The 15,526-nt window shown below is 39.7% G+C and overlaps 1 protein-coding gene across 1 annotated transcript; it reads left to right on the top strand.

Annotated features, from left to right (window-relative positions):
• Positions 1 to 4,625: 4,625 nt before the first annotated feature.
• LOC149146427 (uncharacterized) lies at positions 4,626 to 10,152 on the top strand. Its single transcript, XM_089452760.1, has 5 exons — positions 4,626 to 5,593; positions 5,950 to 6,061; positions 6,173 to 6,467; positions 6,567 to 8,099; positions 8,540 to 10,152. The coding sequence occupies exons 1-5, from the start codon at positions 4,626 to 4,628 to the stop codon at positions 10,150 to 10,152; spliced, it is 4,521 nt and encodes a 1,506-aa protein (XP_089308886.1).
• The last annotated feature ends 5,374 nt before the right edge of the window (positions 10,153 to 15,526 follow it).

Raw genomic sequence — 15,526 nt, 5'->3', positions numbered from 1 at the left:
CAACTATATTTTCTTTGGGGCGAGCCTTGAAATATCTCCTAGTTTTCCCAATGTAGTATTTTCCACAAGAACAAGGGATCTTGTAGAAACAGAAGTCGAGTATAAGGTCAAATTTGCCTTTAGGAATTTTGAAAAAATGTTTAAGATTTTTGTAGGGTTTAAATAAGGTTTTAGTATTTTACTTTGCTATAACATTAGAGATATGGTCAATTGTACCTTAGATTTGTGGAAGGGATATGAGGGCTAAAGGTGGGGAAGAAGAGGAGTTGGAATTTCGGGTGGGTCAAAAGGCTCTATGAATTTGAAAGGAGGAGTATTTCTTGGCCTTAAAGGCTTTTGTGAGATGGGATATTTCTTTTCTAATGAACTAGGGAATGGAGATGAAAAAGGAGCATGTTATCAATGTTTTAAGAACGACAAATTTTTGGGCTAGACGATGGTGAGATTGGGTATGGAGGTTTCTATCTGTGTGGGAATTTTTTTTGAAAAACTTGATGGGTTAGGGTATCATCATATTGAAGCATAATGAGGATGTTAAGAAAAGGAAGGGAGATACCATTTTATATTTCATAGTAAATTGGATGTGGGGGGCACGTTATTAAGATGTTGAGAAAAATAATTAAGGGAAGGGTGGCCATGTGGCCAGACAACAAAAGTGTCATCAACAAAGTGATACCAATATTTGGATTTTTGAAAAAAAATTGCCTAAAGTTGAGCCTTCAAAAATTTTCATAAAGATATTTCCATTCACAGGGGATAAGGAAGACCCCATTATCATTCCTTTAGTCTTCGCATAGCATATCCCTTTAAAAATAAATAAAGTTGAGGTGAGGTCAATTCTAATGAGGTCAATATTTTTTCTATCATCTAGTACACCGTGGAAGTACTGTGTCAACATGCCACAAGGTCATGGTTATGCCACTATTGTTGGAGTCACTTAGGGTTACTTTTTGGCAAAAGTATAGAAATGGTCAAAGTGCTACTAGACATAAATATGCTCTTCATATACTTGTCAAACTTACTTGCTCAAGGTCGCTCTCAATAAGGAGAAGGATGCTTTTGTACTACCAACTTCGGATTTTCATCCCATCTCCTAATATGACTATAGTTTAGTGTATATGGACCTTTGACTAAATTTACTTACAATGGATTTAGTAAAGCCAAAAGAAAGACAACACTTTTAGAACTTGTGGGCAAACAACGACATGCTTTTGAAACTACCCCCAATTGTCCTATTGTTATCATAACTCTAGAAGCTTAAATTAAACTTGTCATAAATTTTAAGTGTAAATTTCTTTTGTAGACAAAGGGAGCAATGTTACCAATAGAAAATAAGTTAAAGGGTTCATTCCTATTGTCATCATAACTCTAGAAGCTTAAATTAAACTTGTCATAAAATTTAAGGGTAATTTTCCTTTTGTAGATAAATGGAGCAATGTTACCAAGAGAAACAAGTTTAAGGGTTTGTTCATACCTTTTCATGACTTTTTGTTTTCTGAGCCTAGTTGAGTTATGCACCAAAGATTCTCATTTGACTTTCACCTAGTTTTCAACTACATTTTCTTTTGTAAATAAAGGGAGCAAAGTTTCCAATGGAGTGTAAAAAGGGTCCAAAACTTATCACAATTTTATGTCTTCCAAACCTAGTAGTGTTATTTAACCAAGTTTCTCATTTAACTTTAAATTGGCTTTCAATTTGAGGAGTATTCTTTTACGAAATTTAGTTTTGTGAAATTGTATGTATGTTTATAGCATTTCATATTGCTTGGACCAACCACTAACTTAATTGGACCATTTCATGGTTATATTACACATCCAATCAAGTTCCTTATATCATAAAATTCGTCATCAAAGCATGTTGCATTAATCAAGACAATTAACAAACTATTCATCACTATGTGTTTGTCATTGGTCAAAATGTGTTACACAATATGGTATGGTATCTTTGTTTCATCAAGGGACTCAAAAAAATATCTACAAATATAGTTGTTTATGACCATTTTTATTCCCCCCTAGAAAAGGACTATTTGTTTTCAATTATCCACTGGACATCCTTAATCTACATTATGGTGCATGGGACCTTTCATGCATTCACAAGTAAGTGAGTATTTTAAAAGAGGTTTGATCATTGTTATCTCTTCAAAATCTTATCTATTCCTACTTTAGAGGTGTGGGATTTTTTATAAATGTCCAAACAATTAATAACAAAGAAGAGCCAAATCAACTAAAGGTCAAAACAACGCATATAAGTAGGATTTTTGTAGGTTCATTGACATTTATAGACATATAACATGGGCCTTGTTGCTTAATTCTTAAATACATGTTTCTAGTAGTTCAACTTTGATATGTACACAAGAAATGGTGCTCATTGCAAGAGACCAAAAAAATTTGTATTACAATCATTGATGATCCCTAATTATCAAAGCAACATGTTTAAAATCAATACCAACATTCATATTATACAATAAAACTATGTCGTTTTTGGTTTTGTCTTCCAACCCTAGTTGTTGCAGTCTTGGTTCCCTTACCTATTTCTCTTCCTATGGCTAAGGTTAATGGAGGTTGAGGCGTCCCTCCTATAGCATAATTATTTTAGGAGGTGATAATCTAGATCGATCTTCAACTTCCATTCCCAACTCATATGTTCTAAATCCTAATGGAGAACCAAAAAACATTCAACATATTGATTCTCAGTCCCACAGATGGTGCCCAGGAAGTTGCTTTCCAAAAGCAGCAATAGACCCAAAATTTGAGGTCTACTCAAATCAAATCAAATAGTATATATAATATATGCATGATCTTGTGCTCATTGGGAAATTTTTTGGCTTCTGGCCTTCAGAAAAATCCCTACCCCGTTGCGTGAAAAATAAATGGAAACCTAAAGGAAAAATCAAATTCAAATTGGGAGCTAAGGGTTTCTTCATTATTGTTTTCGCTAACTTAGAGGAACACACAAGTTTTTTAGAATGGGCCTTATTCCTTTAATTTAGTGGGGCTTTATTTTCATTATGGATAGAACATTTTGAGCCACACAAGGAGGATTTCATGGCAGCACCCGTTTGGATTCGAATGTATTGTTTACCACATGAGTTATGTGATGAAGAAACCCTCGCTCGAATTAGGAACGCCCTTGGTGATTTTGTAAAAGTACTTGAAGCAACCAAGCAAGAAATTTATATATCCAATGCCCATATTTGCATTTATATAAATATTTTTAAACCACTCTTAGAATCTATAGATATATGATACTAGGATGAATTATGGAAGCAGACTCTTTATTATAAGCATATTCCCTTTCGTTCTTGGAGGTGCCTGGAATATGGCCGTTTATACCGCAATTGTCCTTTTTTAGCTTCAAATGAAAATCTAGCCCCATATTTGGCCTAGATAATGACAGTTTCGCCTTAGCTGAAAACAAGTAAAAAAATCCTAAAATGCCCCCTTCACAATGAAAGTCTTCAGAGGCAAAGGTGTCAAGTCGAATTGTTATGAGCCGCTTTCTTCACTTTAACCCTCTAATCCTCCTCTCCTTGACTAGCACCTTGAAATCGATATGAAGGATTCTTTGTGTCCTCCCTCATCCTCTGAACCCAACCCCACTTCCTCAAATGTTTCCTTGTCGCCTCCACCTAGTAAGCCATTTCCTTCCTCCTTTCCTCCTCCCAAGTCCATTATCCCTTTGCTCCCTTCCATCTATCATTCCCTCAGTCGTGCCAAAAGGGTGGGAAAAAACACTAGTACAAATTGAAGACATGGATTTGGATTAACTAAATTTTCCAGAATTAGTCAAGGCTTAGAAAGGAAAAGATCCACTTATTCTCCTGGAACACCAAGCCTATTTATTAATTCATACATATCTTAAGTATCACCATGTAGTTTCTAAATCAAATCTAGGAGCAACAAACACTAGTTCGATTGGTGTCCAAACTCACTCATTAAAAGACTCAACTACATCTCAGCAAGATGAAAAGAAAAGAGGTAGAAAGAGTAATTTTCAAGTCTTGGATGAATTATGAAGCATGTTGGTTAACTTGGGCTGAATCATGGTGATCAAAAAATATTTTCGTGCCTTTAGTAAACCCAAACCATGGAAATATTTTCATGGAATATGCAGAGGCTGTTACGGTCTTATATATATAGGATCATAAGTTGATTATTTGTGAATTTTCATGTATATGATTATTGTAAATAATTTTCCTTTCTGCAAATTATTTCCAAAAGAAAAAAAAAATAGAATAAGGGAAAAGAAAAGATAGGGGATACAAAAGGAAAATATATATATATATGTGAAGAAACAAAAGAAAAATAAAAATATGAGAAAATCGAAAAAGAATGAAAATACCCCAAAAATAAGTGAGCAAGTCTAAATGCCACTAAAAAAAAAAAACATGCATCAATAATACCTTAGAAAGTTTTGAAAAATAACAATTCAACATTGGAATCAAGCAATCCGAGATCCAAGATCCCCGCTGAGCTTTCTCCCGCTCGCTCCCTCGGCCCCTTGGCCTTCCATCTGCGAGGCCTGTCTCTCCAGAACTGGCGCGGGTCTGTCTGGCGATCCTCCCCTGCGATCTGCCGGGCCATGGGTGTTCGCCTTCTTTGAGCATCCTGCAAGCCTGACCTCCATGGAGGCGGTGGGCACCCCCCAGGCTCCTCCCTCTCCTCCGTCGAAGATCTCCGCAGCTGAGGCGTTCAGCCGTCTTCTGGAAGGGCTGCCAAAGAAGAAACCTGCTGAAGCGGCGAAATTCGTAAAGAGGATCGATGAAATCCCCGAGATCTCACTTCCTCCGGAAACTCCGATACAGGTTGCTTTGTCCTTATCTGAACGAGCTCTCATAGGCCAGTTTACGGGTCTATGGCCATCCCCCAAATCCACAGAGAGCTGGGTCAAAAGAAACTGGGCGCCGCTGATCAAAGAAAGCGTGACCTCTTATTTCCTGGGGCGAGGATTCTTCCTTTTTGAATTTAACACCAAAGAAGACAAAGATCTGATCTTTCGAAACGGTCCTTACTTCATGGGCCCCCAGGGCCTATATCTGAATAAATGGACTCCTGATTTTGATCCAGAAGTGGACGTCCCCAAAGCTGTTCCGGTCTGGGTAAGGCTCCCAAACCTCCCAGTTCACTGCTGGAACTGGGATTCTCTGATGCACATCGGAAATGCCCTGGGGAAATTCATAGACCGAGCAAACAGCAAGGACCAATATGACTGTGCCAGGATCTGCGTTGAGGTGGATCTGGAGGAGGGGCTCCCGGAGGCAATCAAAATCAAAGTAGGAAACTGGATGCATGTTCAGAAGCTAGACTACGAACAGTTGCCCTTCAAATGTCGGAAATGCCAGGTTTATGGGCACTTTGCCAGGAACTGCCCATCGACGAATGAAACAACTCAAGGTAAGGAGGTCGGCTGGAACCAAGTCAAACGATCCAAAATGCCATCCAAGACTCAGAAGCCGGGAGGAACTACAGGCAAAGGGATCCATCAAGACCCAGTTCAGCAGATCCAGCAAAGCCAGCCCAAGTCTACCCCAGAGAACAGGTTTGAACTTCTCAGCTCCCAACCAGAGGATCCACATGCAGAAGCAAATCAAAAGTCAGTGTCCCCAGACAAAGACTCTCCATCTCATATCTTTAAAGACATGGGAGTTCCAGAAAGCTCAAAAGGAACTCCTGAAGTAGCCGAGGAGGAGGACCAAGAATCAGAAGACTCGGAGGAGGAAGGAGAAATAGGAGAGTCCCAATCCTCTGTAAGGAGATCTACAAGAGGGCGCAAAACGGATCGGGAAAAAAGAGAGCATGAAACGTACAAGGACAAGCTACAGGGCAGCCAACCAACACTGGAGAAGCTGCTAGCAAAAAAGCCGAAGATGGCAAGAAACCAGCACCAAGGCTCCAAGGGAGCCCAACCGAGCAAAGGTAAATAATGAAAATAATCTCCTGGAACTGTAGGGGTATGGGCAGCAAGATCAAAGAAGATGCTATTCGAAATCTAATTAGAATAGAGGTTCCGGACATACTCCTCCTCCAGGAGACTAAAATGGAGGAATCTGATTTCCTTCAGGTAAGCAAAAAACTCTGGAAAAAAAGTAACGCAACAGCAGTCTCAGCCCGAGGAGCCTCCGGAGGGTTGGGTACTCTCTGGAATGAAAGTAGGTTTTCATTGGTGTCACAGGTATCAAATATCCATTGGGTGATGGTAAAGATGCAGCACATAATCACAAAAGAAATCTTTTGTCTTATTAATGTTTATGTACCAGTCAACGCCGGAGAAAAAAAGGACTGTTGGGATTCATTAAGACAGCAAGCAGAGCTGGGCAATCTGGATAAAGTCATCATAGCAGGTGACCTGAACATCACGCTGCACTCTTCAGAAAAGCGAGGAGGCTGCATCGTGCGAGATCCGGCAAGGGAATGGGCAGAGGATCTCCTCCTAGATTGGGATCTGATCGATATCAAGCCTGTCTCAGGTAAGTTCACTTGGTCCAATAAAAGATTAGGCCCCGGGCATATCGCTGCTAGGTTGGATAGATTCTTTGTTCATAGCTCATTTCTCTTGCTTGGTTTAGATGCAAGCATGCACATTCTTCCTTGTAGTACCTCTGATCATAATCCTATTATGCTATCTCTTAGAGCTCACTCTGACCTTGGCCCCATTCCCTTCAAGTTCAGTCCTTTATGGATCAAGGAACCCAGCTTCATGCAGATTGTCAAAGAATGTTGGTCCCTGCCTGTAAGTGGATCTCCATTCTATATATGGGAGGAAAAAATCAGAAGATTGAAGTCAAAGCTAAAGGGTTGGGCCAAATCCCTGGCCAACCCAGCATCTGAAAGAAAAAATACTCATAATCAGCTAGAAGCCCATTACTTGCAAACGGAAGAGGCATATATCACCAGAGACATATTAGACAAAGAGGCTCAGCTCCAACAGCAATATCATAAATCATGCCTGGCTGAAGAGGAAGCGTGGAGGATCAAATCACGCTGCCTATGGCTAAAGGCAGGTGACAGAAATACCAGTTTCTTCCACAAACAAGCTGAATCCAGGAAATGCTTTAATTCCATAACAGAAATTAGAGAAGGAGATATCACGCACAAAGATTTTACAAACATTAAACAAGCAGCCCATCAACATTTCAAAAGGCTGTACAGCGCAGAGGAGAATACTCAACAGAATTTGCAACTGCTGGACGGGGTTCCCAACCTCGTTTCTGATGAGGAGAATCATCATCTAGAGAAAAATATCACAATGGAAGAAGTCAAAAATGCCCTGGCTGCTATGAACCCTGATAAATCACCAGGACCAGATGGGTTCTCCGCCTCCTTTCTCCAATCCTGCTGGCACATAGTGGGGAAAGATTTGTGTAAAATGGTTCAAAAATCGCAGACTTGTCAGAAATTAGGAGGAGGAACCAACTCTTCATTCCTTGCCCTCATTCCCAAGGAAAAGGGAGCTAATGATTTCAATAGGTTTCGGCCCATATCCCTTTGTAATATTGGCTACAAGGTGATCACAAAAATTATTGCTAACAGGTTGAAGCAAATCCTACCTAGAATCATTCCTGAGAACCAAGGGGGCTTTATACAAGGGAGATATTTGGTGGACAACTTTCTTCTTGTCCAAGAGGCTATCCTGTCAAGTCAGAAGCGCAAAGAACAAGGTATGGCTATAAAATTGGATTTAGCAAACGCCTTTGACCGAGTTAACCATTGTTTTCTATTTAATGTTTTGGAAAAATTTGGGTTTGGAGCAAGGTTTATTAATTGGATCCGGGCCTGCATATCGGAACCTTGGATCGCTCCTCTAGTTAATGGTAGATCTGCAGGTTTCTTCAAAGCTACAAGAGGGTTAAGACAGGGCTGCCCTCTGTCCCCTCTGCTGTTCGTTATTCAAGCTTCAGTTCTCAGCTTTCATCTAAACAAAAAATTGCAAGAGCAAGAGATCCCAGGGATCTCCATAGCAAGGGGAGTCCAACATATAAACCATGCCCTTTTCGCAGATGACACTCTGCTTCTTGGAGCAGCTTCGATTCATTCAGCCAGAAAATTCAAAGAGGCCCTTGACGAGTACTGTATCGAATCTGGAAGCAGCCTCAACAAGGGTAAGTGTCACATTTACTGTTGGAACACCCCCCCATCTCTGATAATTTCCATCTCGAGATGTCTTGGATTTGTCGCCACCAAAGATTGGACCTCTTTTAAGTACCTGGGTTTGCCAATATTTCTCAAGCGCCCCTACAGCAGAGATTGGCTGCCTCAGGTAGAGAAATTTAAAATCAGGCTTCAGGCATGGGGGATCAACTGGTTAAATATGGCAGGAAAGACTATACTCATAAAAGCTGTTCTTAGCAGCCTCCCTCTTTATCAGTTCTCAGTGCTACTTGCGCCCAATGGCATTCTACAAAAAATGGAGAAGTATATCAGATATTTTTTTTGGAAAGGGGGTAAAAACAATGAAAGGAGATTCCCGTTGGTAAAATGGGAGACGATCCTCAAACCCATGATGGAAGGAGGGCTCAATATTAAAAAACTTCATCTGCAGAATATAGCAATGAGTGGCAAGCAGCTCTGGAGACTAATAGCGCCCAAACCTGGCTGGGCACAGTTAGCAATCTGGAGAAAATACTTCCAAGGCAAACGAATGAGATGCTTAGATGGGCCTCTTCCGCAAGGAACCTCGCCTTTCATCACTCTCTGCTCAAAAGCAGCCCCGCTATTGCGATCCAGAGCCTATTGGATTCCGGGAATGGGAAAAAAATTAATTTATGGACAGATCGAATCATGGACAGAGATCCAATCGAAGACTGCCCAAACGTGACTGCATTAAAAAACTGGATGAAGGCTACAGGGAAAAACAAGCTATGGGATATTACAGCGTGGAATGGTTTGCAATGGGCGGGCTGGCAGCTGTCGGACGTGCCGTCAAACCTCCAGCATGAAGTCAACCACCTCCGCGTCCTGCTGAATGGTATTGCTCCCCTGCACTGCCGCAAGAAAGACAGACGAGGATGGGGTGATCGGGCTGCAGGTTACTCGGTCGCCCAGGCCTATGCGCATCTAGATTCTATCCCCAACGTGCCACCCGATCCAGCCCCGTGGAAAGCCATTTGGGAAATCAAATCGCAGCCCAAAATCGATCTCTTCTGTTGGCTGTTATGCCATAGAAAAATATTGACAGAGGATAAACTCCAGAGGCGTGGTTACTGTGGACCTTCCAGATGTTCCTTGTGCCAAGAATTAGAAGAGAACGCCACGCATCTTATTCTCAGCTGTAAATTCTCCATTCAGGTCTGGAGAGAATTGATGGATGATTGGAATCCAAGATTCGAGTTACCTGCCACAATAATAGTCCTATTCGCAACTTGGAAAAACAGTTATCCTGGTCCCTCTCCTAAAAACAAATTGATCAAAGCGGCCTGGTCATCACTTCTCAAAATTTGCTGCTGGCAAATTTGGTTAGAGCGAAATGGCAGAATCTTCAGAAGTATTCAGCACAATCCCAAGAAAGTTGCAGCCAAGGTAAAGAGCCAATTAAAAGAATGCTTGGGAGAACAAAAAGACGACTCGAATCTCAGCCAGATAGACATAGATTGGGGGTCCTCCCTGGACCTGCAATTCCGCCAAAAAATCAGAAGCATGGACCACCCTGAGGAATGGCAAATCAGGGGAAAAAACAGCGAGGAGTTTCAAAACTGGGTCCCCAAACAAAAGGCTCACTCTCTATTCTTTGACGGGGCATCAAAAGGGAATCCGGGCAAGGCTGGAGCAGGAGGAGTTATTAAAAACATCGATGGAGTACCGATTCTTCAGTTTGCCTGGGGTCTGGGAATCAACTCCAGTATTCAAGCTGAGGCATTAGCCCTCTTCCAAGGACTTAATCTGCTTTTGAAGCTGGGAATCAAGGAGGCAATAATTTTTGGGGACTCTGAAGTGATCATAAAAACCATGGTGACCAATTCTAGTCCGCGGGATCTAAGGTTAGCAAGGTTGATCCAAAGAATCAGAAGCATGGCGAAGCTGTTCCAAAACCTGAGATACTATCACGTGCTGAGAGACAACAACAAAGAAGCAGATCTTGAAGCCAATAAAGCAGCACAACTCAAGGACGGGGCAATGAAAAGCGACGAGGAAGAAACATGGGTCCCAATCCCTTAAATCTTTTCAGCAGCTATGTTCTTTTGTTTGATTCTAAAACAATTTGTCTGTATATTTAAACTTGGGAAAATTGCAGAAACAAACTCTTTAGATGACCCCAAAAGGAACTGGAAGTGGAATTCAAGCTTCACAGTTACTCAGAAGGACGAATCCAACTGGATCAGGCCTATTGTAATCAGAAAATTGGTATTCAGACCGACCCAATAATATATTCCATAACCGTTCTTGTAAAAAAAAAAAAAATACCTTAGAAAGTTTGAATAATGTGTTGCTAGTTAAAATGCCACATTAAAGTTAGATAGATAGGGTTAGCCAGTTTAATTATACCGTTTAAGCATGATTAGGTTTGTTAATAAAATATGTTTAGTTAGAAAAATAATGTGTTAACCACACCATTTAATCATGTTTTAACTTTGCTTTGATTAAATTAGTTAAAGCTGATTAATGGAACTACACTATTTAATCGTGGTTTAATTAACAATAAAATAAAATTAATGTAATATTGCCGCTTTACATATGAAAAGTGCACATGTAAATGGTTGAATAAAGTTTAATACGACATGACCTTTTTTCATTTTCTGAGTAAATTTTGTGTGGCATTCAACGGTGAAGATGCCACCCGCCCAGATCAACGGCAGGTGATCACACTCGCCCCCCCCCCCGAGCCCCTCCAACGTTTAACCACGCTGGGGGGGTCAGAAAGGGCGGAAACTAATTACCACCTTTTGCAATGTGTCATATTCCCAGGTGCTTCGCACCCCCCTTTCTAAAACCCTTTACTACCCACCCACCCCCGAAAACCACCCCCGCGTCTCGCCTATTCCCACGACCAGTCACTTCACTCCGCTTCCGTCCATTCCCCTTTTGCTAGGTGGCCCTCCTGTCCCCACCTTTCTCCGACAACATGCAACTACATGGAATCCTCCCATTCGCCTACTGTCCTGCCACCATATTAACCCCTCAACCTCGCTTCTACCCAATACATTGCTGCCACCAAGCATTTTTGCCACCTCAGCATTAAACAGTTAAGAAAATAATTTTTACCCGTTCCCGCAACAACGAACCCGCTCCTCCAACTGCTAAATTACAATGGTAAATCATTGTTGCCTATATTTACCCTGAAAACCCATTATGCAGTTTCCTTTGCTATTTCAAGGTGATAATTGTATTAGAGTTGTTACAGTGCTTCGCCTGTACACCAGAACCTGTTGCAGCGCCAAGTCAGCAGAACCTGCCACTGCTACAACAATCCATACCACCACTGTGACCTGTATATCCAGCCAATTACCAGCCCGCATTTGACCACTAGTCCCCAACCATTTTCCTAGGTAATTCGAAAACTCCATTTTTTCCTCATTTTGTTCATCATGGCCCCCAAAGGAAAGTATAAAAAAACCGAGGAAAACACCATGTTACCCCCAATCATAGACCTGGAACATCAACCTATGGTAGACTAGGAGTACAAAATTAATGAAACCAGTTATGAATTCAACTTATATGAACTTCACAACTAGTTAAAGAAAAACTTCTTAGACCAAAGCGATGACCTGAGTCTCTGGGACTCTCTTCTACCCCAATTCATCTTCCCCCAGACACACCATTTCCCTAAATTTGTCTCTTGGTGTCAATTTAGGTATATTCCTAGTCAGAGGGTAGTTGTGGCCCAGAATGGAGACATTCTGTTCACCATAACCCCTGAGTCAATCAACCAAATGTTGCAAATCCCAAATAGTAACTCTCTAAGCTCATTTTCAGTAGATTCCCTCATGGAACTCTATAAGGAAGTTACATTTCCACAGAGAGCTAGAATTTTTGAAATTTTCCTACCAAAAGATGTTCAGTTACCAAAAAATAATCCACCTTACCCATATTTTATGTTTCTAGACATGACCAATTAGATTATTTCATTAGTATCATGCCTTTTAGGCTATCAATACGATCTATGGGTTGATGAGCTCATCCTAGGTTTTTTGTTGTTTTTTTCCACACGAAAGAAACCTTCTATCATTTTCAACTATAGTCGGTTCCTAACAGATACAATTCATGGTCGATTTATGAAATTCTCAATAGAGGGAGTGTTTGAATATGCATTTGTATTACTTTATCTATTTTTATTTCACCATGTTGAGACATTCCAGATTTCATTGCAAAAATTAGATGAGGAAGGTAATGTTTAATCAATAATTCATTGGACTTCCTTGATGAGGAAGCATTCTAATGAGTTTACCTTCAGTGACTTTGTAGATTAGTTTCTATATACAATTTCTTGCTTGCTGAATAGTGATATGGAGCCTAGGATAGGACCAGAAATAAAGAGAATTATTCACCTCACTAAGCAAACTAAGATAGGAGACTGGTACTTGTACCAAAACTATATCGAGAGCAAAGTTTATGGGTGTGAATTGCCACCATATAGACTGCCAAAAAAATTTCCCATGAGGATCTTATCATTAGAATACATAAGACAGATAATGAATATGGATGATCTCCATTTTGTTGCAGCAAAGAAGAAGTTCCAGTTTAAGATCAAGACACGGGTTGGACCTTTTATATGTAACACCAGGGCAAGATGTAAGGAGGTAGATTTTCTTCTTAAGCAAATGAATTTCAAGTTGAGTTTCACTTGGTCATATGACCCCTTTGGCATCATTTCCAAACTGAGAATGGAGTAGAGAACCACTCCCTATACTCACACTCCTAGACCAGAGATTGAGAAATTTATGAATCAAAGTCAGTGGGAGGAGAATACTCTACACAAGGCAGAAGAGCAGGTGATATCCACAATTACCTCATAGACTCCAGTACCTCAAGAGAAATAGGACAAGAGACCAAGGGAGGATGTTTCCCCTTCAGTGACAGAGATTGGAGTCAAAGAGTTTCAGATATACAAGAAGAAGCAGAAGACTAATCCTATACCAGTTTTTCTGCAGGAGGATGATGAGCAGTCCACCATAGTCCTAATAGGCCCTCATGCTTCTACAAGGAAATAAGATATACTTATAGGATCTCCATCTTCCTCATCTTCCCAAGACCCCCCAGATACAATTCAAACAATAGAGTTGGTTCAGGACCAGGCTGAACCAAACATTTTTGCCAAATTCAAAGAAATTAAGAAGAAAAATGAACTGCTCAAAGCCACCACATAATCCCAATTCTAGAAACAAACAACTTCTTCACAACACAGGCTTCTTTCAGCCTTTGACACAAAAAAGGGGAAATGAAAATTGCACTCCTTTAAGCGCGGGTACCATTTCCAAAAACTCCAGCTAATTACAAGAAGTCTATATCTTCCTTTCATGCCCAACAAATTCACCCCATTGACCAAATAGATATGCATAAACAAATTGGTGAAATGTTATACTCCACTCGGACCAATACTGCCATGACAACATCCAAATTGCAGGCCTCAATCAGCAACATACAGTCTCAGTTAAAACTTGAAAAGATTTCATCTTTGACTAAAGATACAAAGATTAAATCATTAGAAGACCTTGTAATCAAACAAGGGTATGATCCGAACGATATGAAAGTGGAAAAAGAGATTGTAAAAAGGAAAAATGTTGATATTGCAGCACTCAAGAAGCAGCTCAAGCTTCCCTCTACAGAAGACCCACATACTAAGGAATTTGGGGAGCTTGAGAAATAAAAAGAGGACATATTCAAAATTTAAATTGATCAAAAGGGTCAGATTAAGGACATGGAGGTCGAAATGGAAAGACTGTTGAAGGAAAAGGAACAAGCTTCACAACTAGCAATAGTTCCACTAACAGCAGCCCCTATTTCAATTTCAGCCACAGCGGGAGCATCTACATTGACAAAAATAGAAGCACAGACCACAAACTCGTCAAATGAGTTGGTTAAAGTTATGGAATATTTGTCCATCAGACAGCATGAAATTGAAAAATTAAAGGCCCAACTTAAAACCTTATAAGAGCATAAATTGAACACAGATAATTCATATATAGCATAGTTACAGAAATCTCACAAGCTAACCCAAAAGATTCATCAGCTGGAAAATTAGTCTGTAATGGCTCAAACAATGGCACAGGCCAAAGAAAGTATATGGATTGAAATCAATGAGGCCATCACAGAAATATGGCCTTCAATTGAAATAATCTTTAAACATGAGGACTTAATATAGATATAAAAGGGGCTAATTGAAGACGTCATAAAAAACTTGGGATAGAGGCCAAGGGAAGCTAATACTTCAATTAAAATTTTGAATTCAAAGACCAAGGATCAGTTAGCATAATTTGAAATTGCAGATAGAACAAAGAATATTTGGGAAGTCAGGAGAGTCCTTACTAAAAGGAATTTGCTAATACAGTTGGAAAACAAGTGCCGGCATTTGGAGACCAGCATCCAGAAGTTCCATAAGAAGTTCAACGTATTACATTTAAAGGGACTACTAGGACTAAGGGGGATTGGAGACAAGTTAGTGCCACTAATAGATTACCAGCAGAAATTGTACTCAATAGCCCGATACAAATCAAAGTTTTCTACTATCAAAGGCACAATCATGGGAAAATGTTTCATGGAGGCTTTAGAATTCGATTTGCTTATCAAAGCTGAACTCAAGCATTTTTTTTTCAAGCCAAATTTCTAGAAATATACTAAGGTAGATGAAATTTAAGAAAGTTGCTTAAAACGCCCATTCCAGATGAAGACAGATGAGACAATCTATGTCAACTCTTGGAGTAAAAAGTAGTTTTATCTTCAGTAACTTAGAAACACTTTTCCAGGCCCAATCATCAACAACAACCCTCAAAGATAGTGCCAGCAGATTCAGCAATTTAAAGTTATCTATATTTTTGTTCTATTTTTACAAACAGTTTAGGATATTTTGTAAAAGATCTTGAGGTTTTCACTCAAGATATTTTTTTATAATTTTGTATAAGTACTTGATAAATCGAAGTACAAATGTTGGAACTTGTATGAAGAAAGCATGTTATTGATGTAAAGTTGTTCACTAAGATGAAAGTGATCATTTCTTTAATATAGAAATATGTTCCAGAATTATTGTGTCAGGCGAACTGGTGATGTTTTTCTTATTATAAACTTGTTGTATCTCTGTTTTTCATATGTCAATATGATCTATATTGTTTAAAGAAAATGAAAGACTGAATTTGTTTAATTACACTCTGTATTGGCTTATAAGCAATATCTATGTTTTCAAAATGAAATTAACTAGCAATTGCACCAGATGTTGCAAAGGAAACGTTGTAAGGCATAAATTGGGGAAGAATCGTGACATATAAAAATCCATTACGCAGGTGCATATTTTGTCATTAATTTGTCCTCTTGGATCTAACGACCTAAACCACTACATATTTTGGGAGCTCTGGAGATGATATCAACCTCTTTCCCATTTGCA

Source organism: Pinus tabuliformis, chromosome X (assembly GCF_031772625.1).
Source record: "Pinus tabuliformis cultivar Carrire ecotype Pingquan chromosome X, CPIR1, whole genome shotgun sequence".
Classification (NCBI taxonomy): Eukaryota; Viridiplantae; Streptophyta; class Pinopsida; order Pinales; family Pinaceae; genus Pinus; species Pinus tabuliformis.
The sequence above is the reverse complement of the archived record's forward strand: the minus strand, read 5'-3'. Positions and strand labels throughout refer to the sequence as shown.